The 24574-nt window shown below is 38.2% G+C and overlaps 1 protein-coding gene across 2 annotated transcripts in view; it reads right to left on the bottom strand.

The window, feature by feature from the left end:
- Nucleotides 1-23913, bottom strand: part of gc (GC vitamin D binding protein) — a 34641-nt gene extending 10728 nt beyond the window's left edge. The window contains exons 1-5 of one of the 2 annotated variants that reach the window (XM_067407734.1): nucleotides 23775-23913; nucleotides 23402-23471; nucleotides 23021-23153; nucleotides 19613-19824; nucleotides 17103-17235 (exon numbers count right to left, since the gene is read on the bottom strand). In XM_067407734.1, coding sequence (XP_067263835.1) covers nucleotides 17103-17235; nucleotides 19613-19824; nucleotides 23021-23153; nucleotides 23402-23471; nucleotides 23775-23838 — 612 coding nt within the window. In that variant the 5' untranslated portion in view covers nucleotides 23839-23913. Of the gene's footprint in view, nucleotides 1-17102; nucleotides 17236-19612; nucleotides 19825-22157; nucleotides 22368-23020; nucleotides 23154-23401; nucleotides 23472-23774 lie in introns of those variants that run through there. The other variant, XM_067407735.1, reaches the window with a different exon arrangement.
- Between the last annotated feature and the right edge of the window lie 661 nt (nucleotides 23914-24574).

The following is a 24574-nucleotide window of genomic DNA, read 5'->3' as shown; positions in this document are numbered from 1 at the left end:
TATATATATATATATATATATATATATATATATATATATATATATATATATATATATATATATATATATATATATATATATATATATATACTGTGTAATAAATAACATTTCCAACTATGTAGAAAATTATTTTTACTTATTATATAAATAAAATTAATTAAATAAATTATTACTTATTATGTAATATGCATGCACTATAAATTAATGAATACATTCCTGCAGAAAACAAAAAAATAATAATAATAGGCCTGATTTGTCTGTGTGCTGGTGCTGGTTCAATTTGTGGACCATCATAACCATTCAATTCTGTAACTTTTGTAAATTTTTGTTTGTTTGTGTATATGCTGAAACATACAAAATGGATGTATTTGCAGCAAAAAAGTAGCAGAATAATCAGACAGTAATAGTATTCTTTCTCTCAGGTCATTTTATAATACTGCTTTAACTCAGTGCTAGCACTCAATAAATTACTCATATTACCACAATTAAAGGGTTAGTTTACCCAAAAATGAATCACCCTCATGTCATCTTCGGAACACAAATCCGATGGCTCAGTGCAATGCTTCAGGAAGCATCTGAGCACAGATGAATCAGAGTGTCAAATCTGCTGTACGGAGCGCAAAAGTCACGTGATTTCAGCCGTTGGCAGTTTGACACGCTATCTGAATCATGATTCAATACACTGATTCATTTGTGCTCCGATGCTTCATGAAGCAGTGTTTTGAAATCGGCCATCACTAAATAAGTCCATAATTTGTTTTTTTTTGGCACATTTTTTTGGATATTCTCGTCACTTTATAATATTAAAATTGAACCACTGTAGTCACATGAACTGATTTAAATATGTTTTTAGTACCTTTATGGATCTTGAGAGTGGAAGTGTCCATTGCTCCCTATGGAGGCCTCACGGAGCTATCGGATTTCAACTAAAATATCTTAATTTGTGTTCTGAAGATTAACAAAGGTCTTACGGGTGTGGAACGGCATGAGGGTGAGTAATAAATGACAGACTTTTCGGGTGAACTAACCCTTTAATGTTATGAAGCAACAAGAATACTTTTTGTGTGGCAAAAAAAAAAAAAAGTTAACGACTTTATTCAACAGTTCTGATGGAGGATTTCAAAACACTGCTTCATGAAGCTTTGAAGCTTTGCGAATCTTTTGTTTAGATTCACGCACTGGCTTGCCTAGGCTGCATCCTGCTACTTATAGCTTGGATCCTGCATGTTGGGATAAAATTGATTAAGACAAATGCATATTGGATTAAAAAGGGACCTGAAAGTTACCAGAACAAAGATGCAGACTGGCAGTAAGTTTTGGAAGATCATTTAGTCCATCTCTGCAAGATGGACATTTCAGGATAAGAGATGGACTAAAAGTGAACTCCCACACCTTGATGCCAGACTCTGGAAGATAAATTCTTCAAACAGTGGTACAAGAGGATGTGGTGCTGGTCCTTCAGGAGTCACTCTCAAGCTGTCTGTCTATAAGGCCTATAAAAACCCAGTCTTCATGTACTTTATAACACTTCAGCTTGTGATTCTTATTAAGAGCAGGTCGCTTTTTAGGATTCTTCACCTAACCTAAGTCTCTGAGATCCTGACACCTCACACTTCTGAAGACTCCAGGTAGGTTTCAGTACTGGGAAATTGTGGCGCTGGAGACTAAAGGGTTCCTGATGGTTTCACACTTAATTCTTCACCTTAATTCTTAATTATTTTGCAGTTAACGTGTCTTTTCTTCTCCAGCTGTTTTTGTATGACCCCGCTGACCCAATGAGCATTTCACTGTCCAATGGTCATGCTTTAACTTTGCAATTTCTAGTATTACATTAGTATTGAGTCCTTCTCATGAGTATTTAATAATTCTTGACTTTTCAGTCTGAGCTAAATCTCTTTTTTGGCTCATTTTATCTGTAAAAGAAAACCTGCCTAATAATTCTGCACACCTGAATATAGGGCATTTTTCATTTCCAGCCTTCATGAACAATTATATATCACTTATAAATGATTAAAAACAATATTAATAGTAGTTATTAAGATTGATGTGGATTGGAATTGATAAAATGTGCTTGGAAAAAAAATATGATCAGAAAATCAACTTGCCTAATAATTCTGCACACAGTGTAGTGATTGGAAAAATGCAGCTGTGCACCAAGCTGAACATGAAGGATCATAGAGCCACAGAAAGGCAATGCTTGCATATGTTACGCGCTGTACTGATGGTGGGCAGATAGATTCAGAACTGAAAAAACAATTTGACAATGAATGTGAATATTGGGCCGAGGTTTTATAGAAGGTAGTTGCGGTGGTGAAGTTTTTAGCAGAGCAAGGACTACCGCTTAGGGGATACAGTGAAGTTTTTGGGCAACTGGATAATGGGAACTTTATGGGTGTGCTGGAACTTTTCAGAGAGTTTGATCCCTTTTTAAAATCGCATATAGAAAAATGTGGCAATGCTGGAAAGGGAACACCATCATACCTCTCATCAATAACATTCCTAGAATTTATTGAACTGATGGGAGAACAGGTCCTTGCAGAGATAATCAGTCAAATTAACATGGCAAAGTACTCTTTGATTAGTGTTGATTCCACTCCTGACATTACACACACCGACCAGCTAACATTCATCATGCGATATGTGGCACCTGATGGCTGCAACGCAGAGCGTTTTATCAAGTTTCTGACAATCCAGAGTCATTCAGTAGAGTCGCTTTGCCAGTCTGTCCTTGGTGTTTTACAAGACATGGGCATTGTAACTGCAGTAACTGCAGAGGCCAATGTTATGACAACGCATCCAACATGTCTAGTGTTTACAGTGGCCTACAAGCACGCATTAAACAGGCAAACCCATTAATCGAGTGGATACCGTTCACTGCACACACTCAATTTAATGGGAGTTAATAGTGTTAATGCTGCCTTGAGACAGAAATTTTTTAATTTAGTGCAGACACTTTCTAATTTTTCCTCCAAATCCACATCCCATTGGGAAACAATAACAGCAGGTTTACAGCCAAATGACAACCAGAGGATCGAGACTTTTAAACATCTTTAGACACTAGATGGTCAGCTCACACACAAGCAACAAAAGAACTACACCAGAATTACGCCAGGATTCAGGAGTCACTGCAAAAGATCAATAATGACACAAACCAAAGTTTGAGAGTGATGCAAAAAAACATGTCTTCACAGTTGTCCCAATAAGTCTACAAAGTGGACATGCAGAGACACAGGAAAAAGAAAAATCAAGCAGATAAATCCACGGAACCTGATTATGAGCAGTCAGGACGCAACGAATTAAAAAAAAACAACTGTTTTTATCGCTGTCGTAGACCATCTCATTGATGAGCTGGATAGGAGGTATCACTCCTACAAAGATATTCAGCAGACATTTGGATTTTTGAACGAGATCCCATCCCTCCCCCTACAAGTTCTTCACACAGGAGCAGCTAATCTGCAGAAGAAAGAAAACGAGGAAACCTCAGCAAGGTCACTGCTGCAACTTATAAGAGCAAGGAAACTACAATCAGTATTTCCAAATGTTGATATAACACTCTATTTATGACATTGCCTGTAACTAACGCCAGTGGGGAGTGCTCTTTTTCAAAACTGGGACAAATTAAAAATAGACTGAGATCCACAATGGGCCAAAACTGACTGAATCACTTGTCTGTCATGTCCATTGAAAATGACATTCTGCGCAAATTGGATTTTACTGGTCTCATTAAGGACTTCTCTGCCAGAAAATCTATAAAGAAAAATTTCTAAAAAGGTAGGAATATGCAACAAAATGTACATATTTTTGTAAATATTGTGTTATTATTGTTGTTATAATAACAGTGATATTACAGTATGTGCTGCTGTTTTTATTATGGCTTTGTTTTATACACATGGCTGACAAACATTGAGCAGTTTCGAAGGAAATGCTTAGCAACTCACCCTCGGGTCACATCAGGCTGTCAGTGACAGCATTCCCTTTGGCCAACAGCCCAAGCTGAGCTTCAAGAAGGCCTTCCACAGAAGGCCTACCAAGGCTGCTAAAGGCATCTGGAACCAACTTTTCTGAAGAGAAAGTGGTCCCTTTAAGGCAATGTGGCCAGAGAACTGAAAGGAACCCTGGCCAGTCACTAGAGGGGAACAAAGTCAACCCCAATGCCACCAGGGAGGCTGACCTGGTCTGTTATAGGACAAACTTAGTCTTGGCCAACTCTCTCTGAGTACAGAATCTCCATAACGCATTCTTCATAGAAGAGAGCAGGTAAGAGTGACTGCAGAAAGGCAGGAGCAACTCAGACCCACGCGTATAGACTGGCATCCTGGAGAGCAGAATTCAGCAGAGTGCTATGAACCCTCGTATTGAGGGGAGTATAATCCACTCATCCACTCATCCTAGGATCTACTCAGCGCTTAATTAATTTAGCGCTGTGCGCTAAACACCTTTTCATACAGGGGAGCACAAACCAGCCTAGGGCTGAATCTTAGGAGGAGGCCTGATTAAGGCCTACCACCATGATCAGCTTAGGGAGCTAAGCACTATTACGTACATAACCCTAAAAGGGAAGTACAAAGCTCACCTAACAGGTAGACCATGCAATGGGCACATACTCATTGAGTCCTACAGCATGATAGTAGCTATATGTGAAACAGAAGTATATTCAGAACGTGGCCTGAAGGGGCCACCCTGAACACCTGTCTTGCTGGGGCAGGCAGACAACTTAAATGGCAGCATAAGAGGCTGCAAAGTGCCCGCATGACAATCCACCTAACACAATCCAACGAGCAGTGTACTCAGTAAAAGCACCTTTTACTCTTTAAAGCAAGAGGAGTACAGTGTACGCCAACACGTATTTAAGGAAGGCCTGGATGGGCCTATGACCTTAACAGACACGTGGCATTAGCTCGTGGCAGTGGCAGGCACCAAGACTGATAAATAACTGAACCATTGGAAGGTAGATTTAACACCTGGGCCTCTGGCCAACCAGAAGTGTATACAGATAATTCTCAAAGAGAAATATACACAAACATACACCAGTGTGTTCAAAAAGGCAGCCCATAAGGCCTAGCAACCTCTAAGACAGGGGTCTCCAAACTCGGTCCTGGAGGGCCATTGTCCTGCAGAGTTTAGCTCCAACCCCAATTAAACACACCTGAACCAGCTAATCGAGGTCTACTAGGCATACTAGAAACTTCCAGGCAGGTGTGTTGAGGCAAGTTGGAGTTAAACTCTGCAGGACAGTGGCCCTACAGGACCGAGTTTGGAGATCCCTGCTCTAAGACATACGTCTAGTGGCCATTTCTAGGAGCACAATAGATCTACCCTAGGCGCTAGGTGGCTATTCAGCTCAACTAGAGTAGGAATCAGACTCAGGGAGTAGATGTAGATGTAGTTTAAACCAAACCTCAGTAAGGACTCACCACAACATTCACCCTGAGGGGCCAGCCACTCAAAAGTGCTCTGTAAAAGCACCCTATTACTCTCACAGCGAGAGGAGGCAGAAGTAGGCCTACCTTAATAAACACGTGGCATCAGCAAGTGGCTACCATAACCACGCATAATACTGAGAGAAGGAATGCATATTACGCCACCATACTCCATGGGAGGCCTGCTTAAGCATGTTCATGCATGGCCAATGGTGGTATAGGTTCTCGTATTCCCAGTCATCATGTGAGCAAATTATGATCAGGGAATATTAGGTCACCAATGTCTTCAATAGCGGCTACATGAAAAAGCCTGCTATTATGAGAACAGGTGCTAACCTGTGGCAGCATAAGTAAGCTCACATATAATGTAGGGAAAGTCTAGAACTTCAAAGCAAACACAACGCTTTGATGTATATGCTATTTTCAAAGAGGAAAATAAATTTCTCCATACAGATTCTCAAATCTGTACTGAGCCGTAGAGGACGGATGCTAAATACTAGCAACGTCAACTCAAACTTGATCAAAGAAACCAGTAGCTCAGAGGAAAAAACACATTTTCCATAGCATAAAAGTTCTAGAAAGTGGGGCCTAGCACACACAGCATGTCTTATCTATGCAAAGATAAGGGCCTACCACCTGAGATAACAGAATCAGGAAGTCCAAAAACAGTCTACATCCTAGCTGTTAAACTCAACAATTGCACCTACAAAACAAGGGGATAATAGGCATACAGCGTAACAACTGCTTCGGGAGGAGGCCAGAAGTAGGAATTATACAACCTGACAAGGGAAGTATACATAGGGTTATATGTAAATAACACACCTAACCTAGCTCTAGCCTGACCGCTAAGCTACAGGCCTTCTTACAGGCCACAAGCCTAGTGAAACCTGGGCTTCACCAACAAATCTTATGGATAAGAGAAAGAAAGCGAAGCTCACAAGCAACAATGTCAGGCCTAAACATACATAATAACTGAAGTGATGAGTGCTAACTCAAACTACTCTTTATTCTTTGAAACAGCAGATGAGAAGCTATACTCTAAACAACAGGTGGCTAAGAGGCGGCCATTTTGTGGCCTGCACAATATATATTCTAGCCAGCCTATCAACTTCAGTTTGCCCAAAAACCCTCTACTTTTCTGACTACATGCTCAGAAAACTATACAGGAAAACAAGGTCTTATTTTAAAACATAAAATATAGACCCTCCTGCGGCTCAAAGACCGAAGACTCCTAATACTCCTTTTTACATGAAAGGATGGAATCTACATGAAAGGATGGTTCTTTTAAGCCTAAAAGATCCTCTTATTATCAAACCCGAAAAAGTGGGCCGACAGAAATAATCACTATGGGCCCAGCCATCAATCTGACCATAAAAAGCATCTGAGCATTATATATGTCTATAAATATATACACATACAGTGGTTACGGAAAGTATTCAGACCCCCTTAAATTTCTCATTCTTTGTTATATTGTAGCCATTTGCTAAAATCATTTAAGTTCATTTTTTTTTCCTCATTAATGTACACACAGCACCCCATATTGGCAGAAAAACACAGAATTGTTGACATTTTTTCAGATTTATTAAAAAAGAAAAACTGAAATATCACATGGTCCTAAGTATTCAGACCCTTTGCTCAGTATTTAGTAGAAGCACCCTTTTGATCTAATACAGCCATGAGTCTTTTTGGGAAAGATGCAACAAGTTCTTTCTCCCCCCCATCTGTCTGGGCTCAGATATAAATCTGAATGGCTAGGGGTTTTTCTATGCCCTTCCGATCTCAAACACGGAGATCAGAAAGGAATGGAAAGTTATGGGAGCTGCAACATTCATGGACAGAAAGGAACCGCTCGTCGAGCCGTTTTCCGCACACAGCCCCTTTCTTGACGCACTCTCACGGCAGCTGCAGCCCGCCGAAAAGCGCATTCCAAAAATACAGCAGCTCCACATACACAGCAGCCAGAGGAGCGCTCACTGCCAGACACAATGATGTCAAACACAGATGTCATCGTCATACAACTCATCCTCGTCAGCCCCGGAGAAGTTGAGAGAGAATACAACTTTCTCAAACTTCCCAATGAGCTCATCTGCAAGCCCTATAATTGCAGCCACCATTATGCCTCAGCACAAATGGGGCCAGAATCACCAAGCACAGATGCGGACACCTCTTCCCTCGGGAAGAGTGCCAAACGAGAACACTCACAGTAAACACCAGACAAACACACAGACAGCGCCCTCAAGCACTGTCTATGCACGCTCCTCTCCAGACAGAAAACACCCAGAAATGTGTATATCAAGTGTCAAACCCTGGGACACGGATGAACACACTCTCTTGAATGTTTGTAAGGCATATATAGAATCCCTTACCGGAGTCGACATAGTCGCGATCAGACAGAACAGACCTGAAAGACAAAGAGACACTGACTGTTTCTCCAGGCGCTCCTTTATACTTCCGGGTCACGCCATATTATGTCATAGGCTGTCGCCGGCCAATAGGGATTGTTACTCTGTTACTTTGGTAGTTTGATACACCCTCCGAACCACTGATTCGAAACAAAAGATTTGTAAAGCTTTGAAGCTTCATGAAGCAGTGTTTTGAAATTTTCCATCACTAGATATTGTTGAATAATATTATTATTATTATTATTATTATAATTTTGTTGCACAAAAGGTATTTTGTCGCTTCATAACATGACAATGTTGAACCACTGTAGTCACATGAACTATTTTAAATATGTCTTTAGTAGTTCTGGGCACTGAAAGTGTTAATTGTCTTGCTGGCAATGGAGGCCTCACTGAGCCATCGGAAAAATATCTTAATTTGTGTTCCGAAGATGAACGAAGGTCTTACGGGTGTGGAGCGACATGAGGGTGAGTAATTAATGACAGAATTTTCATTTTTGGGTGAACAAACCCTTTAATTTTTTTTTTTTCCCCTAAAAGTTGTCAGCCACCACCAGCGTTGACTGAAGTATTTGTGAGTTTTTGTGAGGATTTATAGTTTATGGACTGTTTTGATTTCGATAATCACATCTAGCAACAGAAAAGCATCGATGGCATCGATAAAAGAGATTTCGCTTTGAAAGTGAAACTAAAGTGATTATTGCCTCGAACAGCGACAAAAGGACTCTGCGTTTGGTATGTATAAACTGTATTCCAGAAGGCAGACGGGTGATGCTGAGGTGATGCTCAAAACAGGTGACAAAAAATTATGCACATATAAAGAATTATACAAATCTTGAGGATGTTTCAGATTGTAATAGAATCTTGTGTCTCCTGAAAGAATAAAACTGATCAAAATCATAAACCGCCTCTTTTTGTTTGTTTGTTTATTATAGCACAGACAAAATATAAAATATATATAACTTTCAGCAGTATTTATGTATTTCAAAGGGTTTTCTGTAAAATAACACTGCAATATTGGATTTATACCACTGGTATGGGGAGACTTTATTTAGGTATACTATATACAATATATACTATTTTTTTTTTTTTATCACTTTTAGGAGTGTTTTATGTAACTTCAAAGGGCTTCCTGTAAAATGACACCAAGATTTTGTATTTAGAGAACTGTATGTGGGTATGGGAAGCTTTTCAATTTGGGTATGCCAAATCCAGCTGGAAATCCCCAAAATGGTCCTACTGCTTAGGAGGTTAATGATGATCAACGGCACATTCAAGCTCAAACCGGTATGCAACGTTTTGCTGCGGTTTCCGAGTTGAACGACATGTTTCCTGGAAACAGTATGCAACAAGTTTTCTCTTGTTTGGTAGGTGTGTCGAAAATGTCAGCCCAATCAGCATCAACATGCATATAAACCTGCACGCGGCATTAAAGAAACAGCTCGTAAATGCAATTAGCCTTGAGCCCCGCCCCCCTTAGTAACTGTTCATGAACTGCTTTGTCCGACAAGCCGTGGCGCTGTCACTCCACACGCAGTGAAAAATACATCGCGGAACAAAGAGGATACTGACCACACATCGACAGACAAGACAGAGCAGGTTACTTATGATATTAAACAAAGTCCCAGCTTTCAAACCGTGTAGTTATTAAAGAAATTCAAACAATAAAAAACGTTTTGTTGCTCTTTAATGTGTTGTGACCATGGTCGTGACAGATTGCTGTAGATCCTCAGCTCAACCGCTCGTAAAAACCGATCATCTCTTCCTATTAGTCCATGAACATGAGAATGAATGTTGTTTCAAACGCGGAAAGACGTCAATACACACCATTTTTCAAGTTTAACTCTACCGAGGTTAATCTTTTAACTACTGGCTGCTTTGTCAGACAAAATGGCGGATGCGGCGTTCTGATTGGTTAGATCGCTTGCCAATCAAACTCCCGGCGAAAGGTCAATTAACATCAAAATAAATTCACAACAGCAAGTATATTGTTTGCACATGTTTATTTACATTAATGGCAAAATAACTTAATAAGAGCACAAGCATAGATCTAGAGCTTCTTTAAGTCTGTCTAAATATCATTTAGTAGGCTAATTGCAATGTCTTTCTTTCCTTAGGAAGGTGTGCTACACACTGATTAATATATTTAGGGCCCGAGCACCGATGGTGTGAGGACCCTATTGAAATTGCTCAGCCAATTCTTCATCTTCTCCAAAATGAATTGCATTTTTGAGGGCCTAAACGTTCTCAAAAACTCATGAAACTTTGCACACGCGTCAGAAGTGGTGAAAATTTACATCTGATATGGGTTTCAGAATTAGGCGTGGCAAAATGGCTCAATAGCGCCACCTACAAAATTTCAATTACACGCCCTTCGTGCTACGTTTCACGTACAGTTATGAAATTCGGTAGACCGATGTAACAGCCCAATACCTACAAAAAAGCCAAGAGTGCAAAGTTTGTAAACCCAACAGGAAGTGAGATATTTTGAATTTTCTTTACAAAATTGTAACAGTTTTTGCCATTTCCACATGTTGTACTTTAACAAACTCCTCCTAGAGCTTTAATCAGATCAACATCATATTTGGTCAGTCTAATTTAAAGGCCTTTGAGACGTTAAATTGTGAAGATCTAGAGTTTTCGCTGAAGGGCGTGTCTGTGGCAGCCTGGCAAAGTTCGATGTTTCGCCATGAAACAGGAAGTTCCTGTAACTCAGGCATACAATGTCTGATCTGCCCCAAACTTCACATGTTTTATTAGAGTCCTGACCTGAAGACATCTATATGACAATATACAGTTACAGTCAAAGCGCCACCTGGGGGCAACAGGAAATGACATGTTTTACACTGTGATTAACTCCTCATAGAGATTTAACCATATCAACATCATATGTTGTCAGTCTAATCTTAAGACCTTAACGATGATAAATGTCAAAGATCTTGAGTTTTCCTTGAAGGGCGTGTCCGTGGCGGACTGACAAAGTCTGATGTTTCACCATGAAAGAGGAAGCTGTTGTAGCTGAGGCATACTATGTCTGATATGCCTCACACTGTGAGGAGAATGTGTGATAAGAGTCCTGGCCTAAAGACATCCATATGACAATATTCAGTTAGTGTAGCGCCACCTGCTGGCAACAGGAAATGGCATGCTTTACACCGTAATTCACTCCCAGTAACACATTTCAATATACCACGAAGTACCAAACATGCTAGAGACACGTTAAATTATGCAACCCTTGGCTAAGTGCTAATGTATGCTATTAATGCCACGAAACAGGAAGTTGTTGTAACTCAGGCATACAATGTCCAATCTGCTCCAAACGTCACACATTTGATAATATTTCTGGCCTGAACACATCTATATCGCAATATTCAGTTATGGTCAAAGCGCCACCTGTTGGCAGCAGGAACTGTGGCACTTTGAAATGATTTGGCCATAATTCTCCTGTATTTACTCGATTACATGCATGTCGACCACTATTCACTCTTTTCCTAAGGCCAACGGGTGGTGGTGAGCCCGGGTGCGAGGGCCCTTTCATCGCTGCTTGCAGCTTTAATTTGCTATTGTTTTTGTGGAGTGATACTTTCATAAACTTTCATAAACATAAAGACAAATGTTGGATCACAATAATTAGGAACCACAGTTTCCACATATCACTTCACTCTTTTGAGATGTATTCTGGACGGCAAGAGCAGTGACTGTAACATTGAGCGTATTTTGCAGTATTAAACATGTATTTATACTGATTTCATCAGGCCCAAAAAATTCTTCAAAAAGAACACAAAGAAATGACCTTCTCAGCTGCCATAGTTGCATCTCTTGCGTCATCAGAATAGTGTGTTCAACGCACGACCATTTCCTTTTAAAAAACATTCTGCAACACAGCCCAGGCAAGTTTAATATATAATGGTGGTCTGATGGTGAGCCTGAAGTGGTGGTCTGATATCTGGAAATCTGATCTAAAGGCTGATTTATACTTCTGCGTCGGACCTATGCCGGAGCCTCTGCGCTGTAGGCTATGCGTCTGTTTTCATTTATACTTCTGCGTCATTGCCGCGTCGATGTGCATGCAGACCATGTTGAGGATCAAAACAAAAGCCGAGGTGTACATTTTACCAGTTGTTACCTACAGTTTATACAAACATTATGGTCATCGACCAGTGGTTGATATCTCAAACATAATAATAGCGCATTGAATAATACGATCGCATTACGATTCATTAAATAAATAGAACCGAATGTCAGGGCTTTACTGAGTCATATGTAAACCTAGTATTTATATTTAAACCTGTAAATTCATCTGAAACTCATGCACATGTTTATTATGTATTAAAATTGTAAGCTTAGTTCAAATGGAACATTATGTATTATTACAACTGTATACATTATTTAAATAAGCATGTATATATTGTCTAATGCCTAGATGGCAAAAGCAAAAGCAGGCTGTGTAGTTGACATGGAGATAATATGGAGAGGAGGGTTGCCAGGTCTGAGCAAAAAAACATCCCTAAAGTAGTGTAATCACAGCACAAGTGTAAAAGTATCCAAATCCCAGACTTTGCAACAATGAGCCGAGCATCCTTACATGGCTAGCAGCTGTGTGACAGACAGCTGACAGTTGCATTTTAAAGTTTTATGACTTTCTATTGGGTTTTGACACGCTATTTTGGACACTGGACCAAAATATGTATGGTTAAACTATGTAATGTTAGTTTTATTTACATATTACATATTGGTGAAAATACACTATATAACACTTTATGAAAGAAACATTACAAATGCTTAGTCCCAGAGTAAAATTCATGTTTCAGTTGTTTTAACTAAAAGAAACTTACACTGACATATCTTAAAATTTACCTGCTATGCATCACTATTTGTAACAGGCAAGAATTTTAAAGCTATGATGATCAAGACAAAATCTGAATGGGCCATAGATCTGTTTGTATGTTCAAATATTATGACAGCCTCGATTGAATCAGCCCTGCAAACCTGCAGTCCTGCAAGTCTCTGAAGCCCATCCAGGTCCAGCAGCTCCACCAGCGTCTCCCTTCTCAGCTGAATGAACGTGTACATAAATATGCTTTGTTCTGTTTTATGTACTGTTAATTGAAAATGTTATGTTGTTTTTCTGGTGTTAAACCTTTGTTCTGTTGTAAATAGTTGTAAAAGGTACTTTATGTAGCTATAGAACATCATTTACATGATAAAAAATGATTGTATATGTTTTATATGTTTAATGTTTCATGTAAAATTATAAGTTGCATAAAAAAGAAATAAAATGAACAGAAAAAATATTTTATTTATACACGTGAACATGCGTAAAAAAATTGTAGAACAGAAATTATAGTAACAGAAATTACTCCTGCTCATTTACAAATAAATTACATTACAAATATAATGTACAACGTATGCATTTCATTTTTAACTTACATCACAAAAATAAGCTGTAAATTAGGCTGTTTCATTGGCAAAGTTACATTTAAATAATTGTTTATATTGACACATTTTAATGTACCCATTTTACGCACTATTCTGTTCTTGAGAAAAGTGGGGGGAAAACAGACTTTGAAGTGCGATTCACCGCGGCGCGAAGAGGGCTGACGTAATTCGAAAGCGACTTCAATTGCACCCTCTCCGTTTCCTAGTGGAATGAAGCTAGCCTGACTACGTCGGACTTCCTACTTCAAATTTCATTTCGCTTCTGTACTCAGTCTGAAACAGCGTCAGAGGTTTCTGTTTGCCACCGGTCTGGAAACAGCTGGGCCAATCAACGAACAGAGGGCGGGCTGAGAGCCGTGACGTAGATGCTAAGCGCCGAGTTTTACATTGTAGGTTAGATAAATCGAAAACCGAAACGACCACGGAAATGGGAAACGAGACACGGGATGCAATTCGCTCTGTTATGGAGAACACTTTTTCAAACTGAAGCCAGAACAAGAAGAGTGTTTGATAAACATTTTAAATGGAGGTGATGTTGAGTTCGATGCATGATGTCTGTGCTTCGATGCGGCTGTACAGGCGCATAACATACGTCATAACTAAACATATCTGATTGGCTTACGGGTAACCAATGATTTTAAACTTCAGACAAGCGCCCCCTAGCGAGAGAGAAAACACTTCTCTATTATGCCATTCCAGACTCTGTCTACGAAGCAAAGTGAAGTAGCAGAGTCTGGTATTACCAGGCTAGAATGAAGCTCCCATCTCAAGACATTTCGCGGTCTACACTATCCCACAATTCATTGCGCGCCGATGACTACAGGAGTTCAGGTGTGAATTCACATAAATGTAAGATATGCCTCGTGTTCACCAGTATCTAAATCAAACTGTAATATCCGTGATGTCCAAAACCTCAGTTTTTCATAAACAGGCCTACAATATTTGTCTCTGAGATGGAGTGCAGTTGAATAAAATCCTAAAGAGCTATACTTTACATTTATACTTAAATACAGTAAATGTATAAATATTAATGTATTTTCACAGTTAACGTTTCATTTAACATAAAAAAACAAACAAGGTTAACTAGTTGCAGACGATATAAAACGAACTAAGTTTAACCACATACATATTTTGGTCCAGTGTCCCGTCGTGAAGCATGTAAAAACCCAATAGAAAGTCATAAATCTTTAAAATGCACACACAAACATCAACTGGCATGATCGGAGAAGAAAAGAAGTGCATCCTTTCCCATATTTTACTTATCCCCCTCCATGAATTTGCCGCCCTAAACACGTCTTTGTACACTTTAAACATGAATTGTACAAATGTGGTTACTTTCTAATCTCTTCACACAAACGCTGGTCAAGTTCGCTGTCCATTGTCGTGTTTTTCTCTTTTTTCAAGCGTGTTTTTAACATAGACAGTAAAAGAAATGGACACAGCGACCCCATTGGAACTCAATTGAGACAAGTGAAGCCCATTTTTAGCGATTTTTAGCACTTCCATTTCTTACGCGCAGACTCAAACTAAGCTTGATGACGTCAGCAACCTGTCTGACAGATGTAAATGTTCTAGTAGCTGTGCGTGCAAACTGCCATCGTTAATCTTGCAGAGATGGCGAGCTTGAGCGGGGAGTTATTTGGCGTGAGTGAGCAGGAGTAAGTATTCTGATAAATTAGTTTGTATAGTATTTTAAAATGTAAAGCCAGTACGCCATATTAAGTTAATGCATACTATTGCCTGCGAGCTTCTCCTCCTGTCTGTAGGGTAATTTCTCTACTGTGCGACAGAGTCGAGTGGTTATGACGCAATCGTTATCCTATTTTTACAAAAACTTTTTCTACGGGGCCATAATGTAAAATAGAAGGTAATGGAGCCCTTTATACATTGTTGTGTATGTTTAGAAATAAATAATGGACAAATGGAGTCTTTAAACGCCTCAGATGTAAAGTTATTCGCTCAAAGTGACGCCAAAATGAATGGGAGTCAATGGGATGCTAACGCAAGTGAAGTTCTGCTACAAGATCGCAGCACGCGGCCGACTTCAACTTCCGGTCTACTTCCTTGGGCACTGGTTTTTAAACCGGTCTTTTCACACTCTTCTTTGACGGCTGAACACTGTGCTCAATACTGTGCGTACTGCCACCTAGTGGACCCTTCTATACTGCTTGCGCATGCGATGTTGCATGCGGACTGTCCGCACGGTCTCGAAATTTGGCCTGCACACGGCCAGGGTGTGTGGCCGGCCGCGAGCCCTCCGCATGACGAAAATTACGGCCGAAGTATACCCGGGGCTTTAGAAGTGCTCGGCCCCTGAATTGGGACACAGCTGTTGTCAGAGAAGCTTGCAAACAGAAACGGCAGAGAAGCGACAAATAGGTAATGACTTTTGTTGCAGTTTGACTGTATGTGTCCTCTGAAACAGTTTTTTTCATTCATAGTGAAGTTGAAAGCGCATGCTCTTCTCCGAGTGCTCCGCGCTAGTTTTTTGACCCGAGGGAGGGGTTCTAGCAGACCAATCACACCGCTTGCAGTCCGCATAGAATTGACGCATTGTTACATTTTTGCAGAGGTGCACGTCAGACTACGCCGTAGCTACGGCGTATACTCAAAACAGAAGTATAAATCAGCCTTTAGGCATACATATGAGATCACTCGTGTATGCATCTCATCCAACCTGGCCCACATCCAAGTGTGACGTGAGCAGGCCCATGCTGCCCTGCAGTCCATTCTTAGATTTTATTGGTCATGTCAATCACAGTATTGACTACCTACACCCAACACTGATCCCTAAACCTACCCATCACTGTAACCAATGAAATGACCTGAGGGGTTGGATTTCTGTTTAAGTGGTTTAGTGGGGAGTCATGAGGTGACATGGGCACAGGTGTGACTTTGGATGTGTGCCGGGTTGGATGTCCACCGCAGGCTGCAGCGAGCCCTTGTACTTGGAGAATTAAGTGTTTGGCAGGGAAGTGTTTTCTCATAAATAACAAAATTCTGTGTTTGGCCGGGAAAGTGTTAATATATACATTAATAATATCATTCATATGCATGTAAGAGAAGAGAAACAATTAATTCTACATTGAGCCGTTACATCCAGTATTAACTTGTCAGAACCAATTACATTTATTGTTGATGCCCCCAGACATATTTAATGTGTTCTCTCTGCACCTACAGTGAGAGGAAATTGTTAAACTTGTCTTAGGTAAGAAACTCCAATACATTTTCTTTGGCATAGCAAGGCAGATCCATTTAAATTGATATAAAAATGGGCTGATTCTAGGATTTAAGGCTCTGTGCATGAGCTGATATGTTGTATTTTGTACTTATTTAGAGGTATACAAGTTTGATTAAGTAAGATTAAGTATGAGAGGTCACAAGTTTAAATCTTGCACATTTTTCTTTAAATAAATAAAACTTTATATATTCATATTTTTAGTAACAAATATGACTTAATCACAAACCTAACAGAAGCAGACATATCTGGACCATAATTTGCTTTTTTCCCAAAACTTTTGACCACCGTTCCCTGTCATTTCAGTGTCAGTTACTTCAGTCCTGATGTCTAATAATAATATAGTCAAAGATGTCTTAGTCAAAGTCAAAGATGTCACACAAGATGTCTAAGCTGAATAACATCTATTATGTTTGGAATGATATGCAGCATCTTCCTGTGTCTGTGCGTGTGATTGCAAATGACAAGATGATAAAGTATAACTAATTTGCTGTAGGCCATAATCAGCATTAGATATATTCACCCAACATGACACCTTTCACAGTGGTTATGCCACCCCAGGGTTTCCGATGAATGTAATCAGAAATGTGAGGTTCACACTACCTCTTGGAGAAAACAAGGGATTTTGACAGCTGGGCGGCAACATCTCTCGGCCATTCTCACATGGTGCTGAGTAGCATTAAGAACAAAGCCTGCTGGGATGTTTCTGTGCCTCCGGGCAAACTCATACACATACCTGAGGAAGATAAAATAATGATTATGATGTCAAAGCCCTCCAAGTTGTGAGTCATAAAGGGTACATTATATTCTAACCAGAAATCAAAGCCACTAGAAGTGTTTCTTTGATTTAATCCTATCTAAACAGAACATAATCCTCATGTTTACTCATGGATGGTAGTGTGCTGTCACAAAAAAAAATAAAAAAAATAAATTAAATTAAATAAAAATCTTATTATGAAAAAATGTTGTCATTATGCTCCCAAGGCTTATTTTAGACCAAGATGATTCATATGACTAATCCATTTCAGCTTCATTATGTAGATCTCTGTTGAAGAGAGGTAAAAAAAATGAAGTGATGTGGTCTGTGTTTTGTCACAAATAATGACATGGCATTGAATAAAATAATGTAGATTTTAGGCAAAACAAAAAAAGATAGGAAAGATTGACATATTTCTGTGTTAAAATTATAAAACACAGACATAATGACTATAATTTTATAGCTGTGAATGATTAAGATACAAATAAACAACTTAATCTTTAATCAGTAATTGGCTTTCAACACATTCAATTTTATTTATTTAACCTTTACTTAACCAACCAGGAAAGTCATTAAGAACAGGTTCTTATTTACAGGCTGTAATAAGGAAAGAAAACATAATGATGTAATGTAACAATTAACACTTATATTTCTAACTTCATATAAGCTTCTTAGTGAGTTTGATTTAAAAGGAACATATTGATCTTGTGCTGATGAAAGGGGACTTGAGCCCAACTAATGGGACTGTAGGTACAAAAATTCTATCTTTATGGCGTAACAAAAAAGCAGAGATCAGGTTTGGTCTGATCTACTAAAGAACCTTTTGATGTATAGAAGCATTTACTACATAGATCTTCTTCAATGCATCAACAACACTTATCTGCACTTATCTTTATTTATTTATTTCAGGACTAAGGGCCATTAAAGACAAAATAATTCTGTATTGTTACTAAACTTTGAATAGAAGTTCTGACTGAGAGGCCTCCCCTGAGGCAAACCAGCCCAACAAGCAATTATCACTTCTATCTGTCTATTAAACCTTACCGTCTTTCCTGAGAAAAAAAAAAAAAAAGAAAAAAAAGGAGATTAGATTTGCCAAAGCATATTCAACAAATAAGGTAATATGGTCTCTATTTTCACGGATAAATTGCTTTCATGGATAAATTGCACACAGTCAAATATGAAAGTAATCTTTTTCAAATGAACTCCCAGTAGAAAAAGACGACAAAAGAAAAAGAAGACACTTGACATCCTGAAAATGTTTAAAAGTAGGCTATCACAAAAACATCAAAATCTCACTAAAAGCCCCACTGGGATTTGCAGGTTTAGGAACTGCTCTTGTGGGATCAGGATTAGGAATTCATGCAGGACATTTGGTACCACTACATGGAAACATACAACATTTTCTTTATGTTCTTTTTTCACACCCATTCATACCCATTAAAACCATTCCTCACATGGAATATCTTATTGTACAGTAATACATCAGTGCACTGCAAAACTTAATCTAAGTCCACTGATCCTCATAAGTATTTAATATCCAAAATTTGGCACTAAAGAGTAAAATGATATAGAAAAACATCTATAAAGGACATTAAGAATATCAGATCAGAAATGATAATAGGTAGATAATAGACATGTTATACATAAATTATTTTTAGATATTTGTATTATAAAAGAGGAGAAAGTGGTCTCAGAACATTCCATGACTAAGAAAGGGAACATGAATATTCAGTAAGAAAGCTTGGGTTTCATAAAGTAGTGCTCTCCAGTCTTTTTTTCAGTATCAGTATTTCACAATAACATGGAGATGTTATCATAATTAATTAGACTGACATGGAAATTAGTTTCTTTTTCTAATGCAAGACCTGTGAGAACAGTTTTGAAAAAAAAAGGGCAATTCAGAGAGATGAGTGAGTGATTTTTCTAAGGTAATGTAATTGCGAATACTTCGTACTAATGAATGTATTCAGAAGGAAATGCTGAATTTGCAGATATAAAAAGTTTTGGATTCTTTTCTACCACTGTGACGTATAAGAAAGAAGTGCATTTACTCTGGGGATATAGTCAGACATACTGTTTCAAGTCAGTGTTAAGTTGTGATTTTATTCAGAATAATTAGTACTTAAACTAAAGTTATTTCAAAAGGGCTGTAAGTGTTACTATATCTGGAGAGCGCTTTTCAAAGATTTCTGAAGACTTAATGATTTAGGCAGTAGCATTTTGTATATGCTAATGAAATGAAAGAGACCAGTTGTTAAGCAAGAAAGTTACATTGATCTCTTCTGTTTTTATTGCCACTAATGAGCTCGAAGCATTGTGGCCTTGATTAGGACTCTAAGGAGGCAAATCTCACCTGACAGAATAGTCCTTCTCGTCTTTAGTGTACTCAGTGCAGATCTCCTCATTCGTGGGTTCCAGTAGGGAGGGTAGCTCATCTGCAGAGTACCGTAGTGAGGCCAGACAATGTTTCCTTTCATGACCCTGAAGTGTGCAGCACTGCTCAATGCCTGGATGTTTGGGGAATGGAGAGTCCTTTCCGCATGACTTCTCAGAGATCTCTGTAGCCTTGGAAAGAGATTACCAAATAAAAAGCAAGCAACACAACACAAAAGCAAAGGCACACGAAACAGCACTTCAGTACTGACAAAATTAGCAGTTTTCATTACAAATCCACTTATCATCGTTTCTGTGGTGGAGGCATTATTTTAATTGGTATGGAGACAGACGGATACATCATAAATGGTTATCATATGTGCTGTGAAATCTGTAATGTTGGAAGCCCATTGAAACAGTCCTTGAATATAGAATTGCAAATGCAATGTGAGCAATCAGCAAGTTCAGATGAGGACATTTTGCTCAAGTAATTATTTTTTAATGACACGAATGTAAGCTGTCCCTAGGGAAAGACACTGATATATTGAATAGAGCAGCGAGTAACTGCTAGCCCACACCAACTAACATGCACTGTAATTAATTTGCATTAATGTGTGCAGAGATTTGGGCCTGGAACTGACAACAGGACCGCTGGAATGTTTCTAGAGTTGAGATGGATTTGCCTGTAGTCAGGATATATGTTATCTCCATGCACAATTAGGAGAACAGTTTTATTTCCAAGTATAATGTAAGAGTACCACACACACACAGTACTGTGCAAAAGGCATGTCAGTATTTTCACCCCCCCAAAAAGGTTTTAAGCCAGCTATTTATATATTTTGCTGTAGTGTCAGTAGGAAATATCAGTTCACATTTCCAAACTTTCATTTTGCCATTAATTGTAATAATCCAGTGAGATTTTTGAATACACAAGGAGTCTGACAACAGCGGAGATCTGGGGCCGTATGTCTAAAGCTGCTCAGAGTAAAATTTTAGTTTTAAGTGTGTCAGAATTCTAAGAATTATGTAATTTTATTTATTTTCGTATTCCTGGACTTAAGAATAAGTATGATTCATAAAGGTTCCTAAGTGTCAAGACTAGGTCTGAGCTCCTAACTTATTTAGGAGAGCTGGAGAGGTTTCCTAACCTACTTAGGAACAACAAGATGGCAGCAAAGAACAGGAGATACACACTTTGGGTATTGGAGTTATATGGTGACATGGAGTTGATAAAACGATATAAACTTGATTGACAATTCTTTTTGTAACTGACCTAATAAGAAATGTAATAACTTTAAATACATTTAACAAATATTACTTAATAATTCATCAAAAAATTCTTAGTAAAGAGTACTTTTCTAAGAATAGAAGACTTTTATAAAGAAGCTAAAAGCAACTTTTAGTAAAGTCTAAAACTGATTCTTAAGTGCTGACTTAAGTGTTGTGAACTAAGGACTACAATGATGTCAACTCAAAATGGCCATCATCACCCTCTGAATCAGCCATTAGCAAGCCTGCAAGGGTGAAGTCACAGCAGCACAACACCAATAATTTAATGTTAATATAAAATAAATCATTTAAAAAGAATTGATGGTGTGGAATCTTTTCTATATGTCTCCTCATTTACATTTGGAGTGATGATGTGCATGATGTGCAATTCAAGTAAGTGGCCTTTTGCCACTTCTTATTTTACTGGATATTGGAGATAAAGGACAAGAATCAATAGGGACGGATTAGATTGTGAAATGTCATGGGGCAGATTTAAAGTCATGTCATCTGCATAAGTACCACAATCATGTCAGAGCATGTGCGGTAGCAGCCATGCCACCACTCAGATTCAAACATACTTTTATGCCAGCTAGAAGTTTATTTTTTATCCAAAAATAGAATTAATATCTTAAAAAAAAAAAAAAAAAAAAAAAAAATGAAAACAGAATGTTTCTTATCGGAGTTGACAGCCACTGCAATGGTCTGGATAACATATCACTGATGTACTTACAGAATTAAAAGAAGCTTGATGACAGGAGCATGTGAAAACGTTATATAATCAGATGAGTTTTAACAAGATGAGCTTTATATAGTCAGGCATAAAAAGCACAACATGTCAATGTGGAGACCATCAAGGGTGAAAGACTTCTGACAAGATGGGCTGTGTTCGCTAGAGATGTAATTATGTAAACTATACCTCTAGAACTTCCACAGTAATTAATGTGGTCACGAGTCTGATAAAGATAGACTTGAGATATGTTGTGCTACATCTAGCATGTAATTTTGCTCCAGTTTTACTTTAATGTTCATTCCTTCGAAAGCACAGTTTGGAAGTAATTGATACAGAGTGTATAAAATTAGCATATCCTACATTTAGCAATGGTAGCTTTTGGTATCTTAATGGGCACAGCTATCATTAGCTCAGCCCTTTTTGAAATAAAAAGTGTTTGTATGCATTTAACTCACTATCTTTTGGGCTTCTCACACTTAAAGGATTAGTTCACTTTCAAATAAAATGTTCCTGATAATTTACTCACCCCCATGTCATCCAAGGTGTTCATGTCTTCCTTTCTTCAGTCGAAAAGAAATTAAGGTTTTTGATGAAAACATTGCAGGACTTTTTCTCCTTATAGTGGACTTCAATGGCCTCCAAATGGTTGAAGGTCAAAATGACAGTTTTAGTGCAGCTTCAAAGGGCTTTAAACGATCCCAGACGAGGAATAAGGGTCTTATCTAGAGAAACCATCACTCGTAACTGACATATCTGTCTCGTCTAGGTTGTCTTTCACTGTCACGTGATCCTTGTGTTCTGTTCCCGGCACTCATTACTCACTATGGACACTGATTACACCCTCAGCTGTTTGTTATTAGTCTGTGTATTTAAGTTCCTCCCTGTCTTCAGTCCAGCGTCCGGTATTGTTCTATGTTACCAGTGTTTCTATGTATCCTGACTCCTATATGAGATTAAACTACGTTATTGTTTCTTATCCTGCCTTCCTCGTCTTTGACAGTATAGTACTGTAACAGATCCATGATATCATGATATTTTTAGTGATATTTGTAAATTGTCTTTCTAAATGGCCATCATAATTGGTGTAATTACAGCATTTACCAGCATAAGGAGGTGACGCAAATAAACCAATTCTTTACCATCTGGTTAACACTGCTTTCTCTCTCCAGCATGTTTTCATTAACAGTGGTGGTAACCCTCTTTTAAAATGACAAGTGTAAAAACTTTCAATTTAAATGTGACCTTAACCCAGGGTTAATAAAATGATGATAACCCACAGTCAAGTTGAGAACAGTGTCACCTGGGATCCATCTGAATCGAATTTGGTCTGTCGCTAAATTGTGTTTAGCCACAATGCATATGTTTTTATCATAGATGACAGCCACTTACTCCTTTATCATAGCAGTCAGGACTGGCATCATCTTTGCAGCATTTTTCTGCAAGCTTGGTCATTTCATCTGCCACACATTTCACCTCCTCGAATGTGCCATTCGGGAACTTTTGACTGTAGAGGACAGTGACCCTGCAGGAGGATCAAAGGTAAAAATAAGTTATGCAAACATGTTGCAAGAATCTCTGCTTATTACATCAAACAGAAATGCAGGAATATTCTGTAGACAAAAAAATATATATATTTTTTTAACTAATTTTTTAATAACCCTTATACATGCATATAAAACAGCAGTGAATTTATATATCTGTGAACTGTGGACGACACTTGAAAGAACTGTGTAAATCCTCAAGAGAAAAGAAACTACACTTTATACTTGCATTTCTTTGAATTTTTCAATTCCAATGGCGCTGAGCTCTTGGCAAACATTTTCTTTTGTATAGTTCTTGCCTGTAGAGATTCAAAAGAAAAAAAAAAAACACAAAATAAATGCATTCATCAACATAGCTGTTGATTTCTCCTAGCACAGTTATTCATCAGCTTTAGCTCCCCACCTGTCACAATACAGATATTGCATCACTTCAATAGTAATGCACTGACTTATTCTGTTAAGCTTTACTCTAACATTATTAACATACATTCGCCATGTAAGTGCCTATATTACAGACTCAAACTGAAATATATCAAAATGAATTCTTCCTTTTACCACTGTGGAAATACAGCATAAATTTTAATAAAGTCTAATCTTCCTACCTTTGTCAGCCAGCAAAGCTGGGACTATTAAAGCAGAAATTAAAATGAGAGCTGTGTTCCTCATATTTTACCACAGGTTTTGATGTGACAATTTCAAGATGAGTTCAAATTTGCAACTGCCTCTGTATTGCAGTTTTACAAGAGACAAAATGGTGCATGGTCAAAAATTAACTTCAGTAAAAACAGACAGTTATGTCAATGTTTAAATGCAAACAAGACTCTGTCTTTCCCTTAGACCCCATGACAGCTGACCACTAAAACTAAGTTTGAGTTACTGCTTTCAAAATGTTTTAAAGTTACCTATGAACAGCTTCTGTGAACATTTTAAACGTTATATTCAGAAACTCATTTTAGAGTATTAAAGTTTATCTAAAAATAGTCAAGATCTGACTTTAAGAAGCCTAACCCTAACCCTTGGAAAGGGATATATTAGCTTTCACTTTGATATTAGAGGGTTTTTTTTAACTGCTTACACAGATTTTCAAAACTTTGCCTTTTTTTCCCCAAAGTTTTACACACAAATTCAAGAATTGCACACACAAAATGCAAAATGCCTCACATCTCTTGCAAAATGAAGCATTGCATTCAAAATATCAAACTGCATTCAAAAAGCAAACATTTGTCTTACGTTGTAAACACCTTTGCCATAATATTCTATTTTTGGCTATATCATATGCACAGTTATTCAAAACCTAAAGCTCTTCTTTCATGAGCTCCTACATAAATGAGAGAGATGTTGAAAAATGCACGTAAACATGAAAGCAAGATTGAAATCAAACTTATATTTTTAACTGCATTTG

This window comes from Chanodichthys erythropterus, chromosome 13 (genome assembly GCF_024489055.1).
Source record: "Chanodichthys erythropterus isolate Z2021 chromosome 13, ASM2448905v1, whole genome shotgun sequence".
Classification (NCBI taxonomy): domain Eukaryota; kingdom Metazoa; phylum Chordata; class Actinopteri; order Cypriniformes; family Xenocyprididae; genus Chanodichthys; species Chanodichthys erythropterus.
The sequence above is the reverse complement of the archived record's forward strand: the minus strand, read 5'-3'. Positions and strand labels throughout refer to the sequence as shown.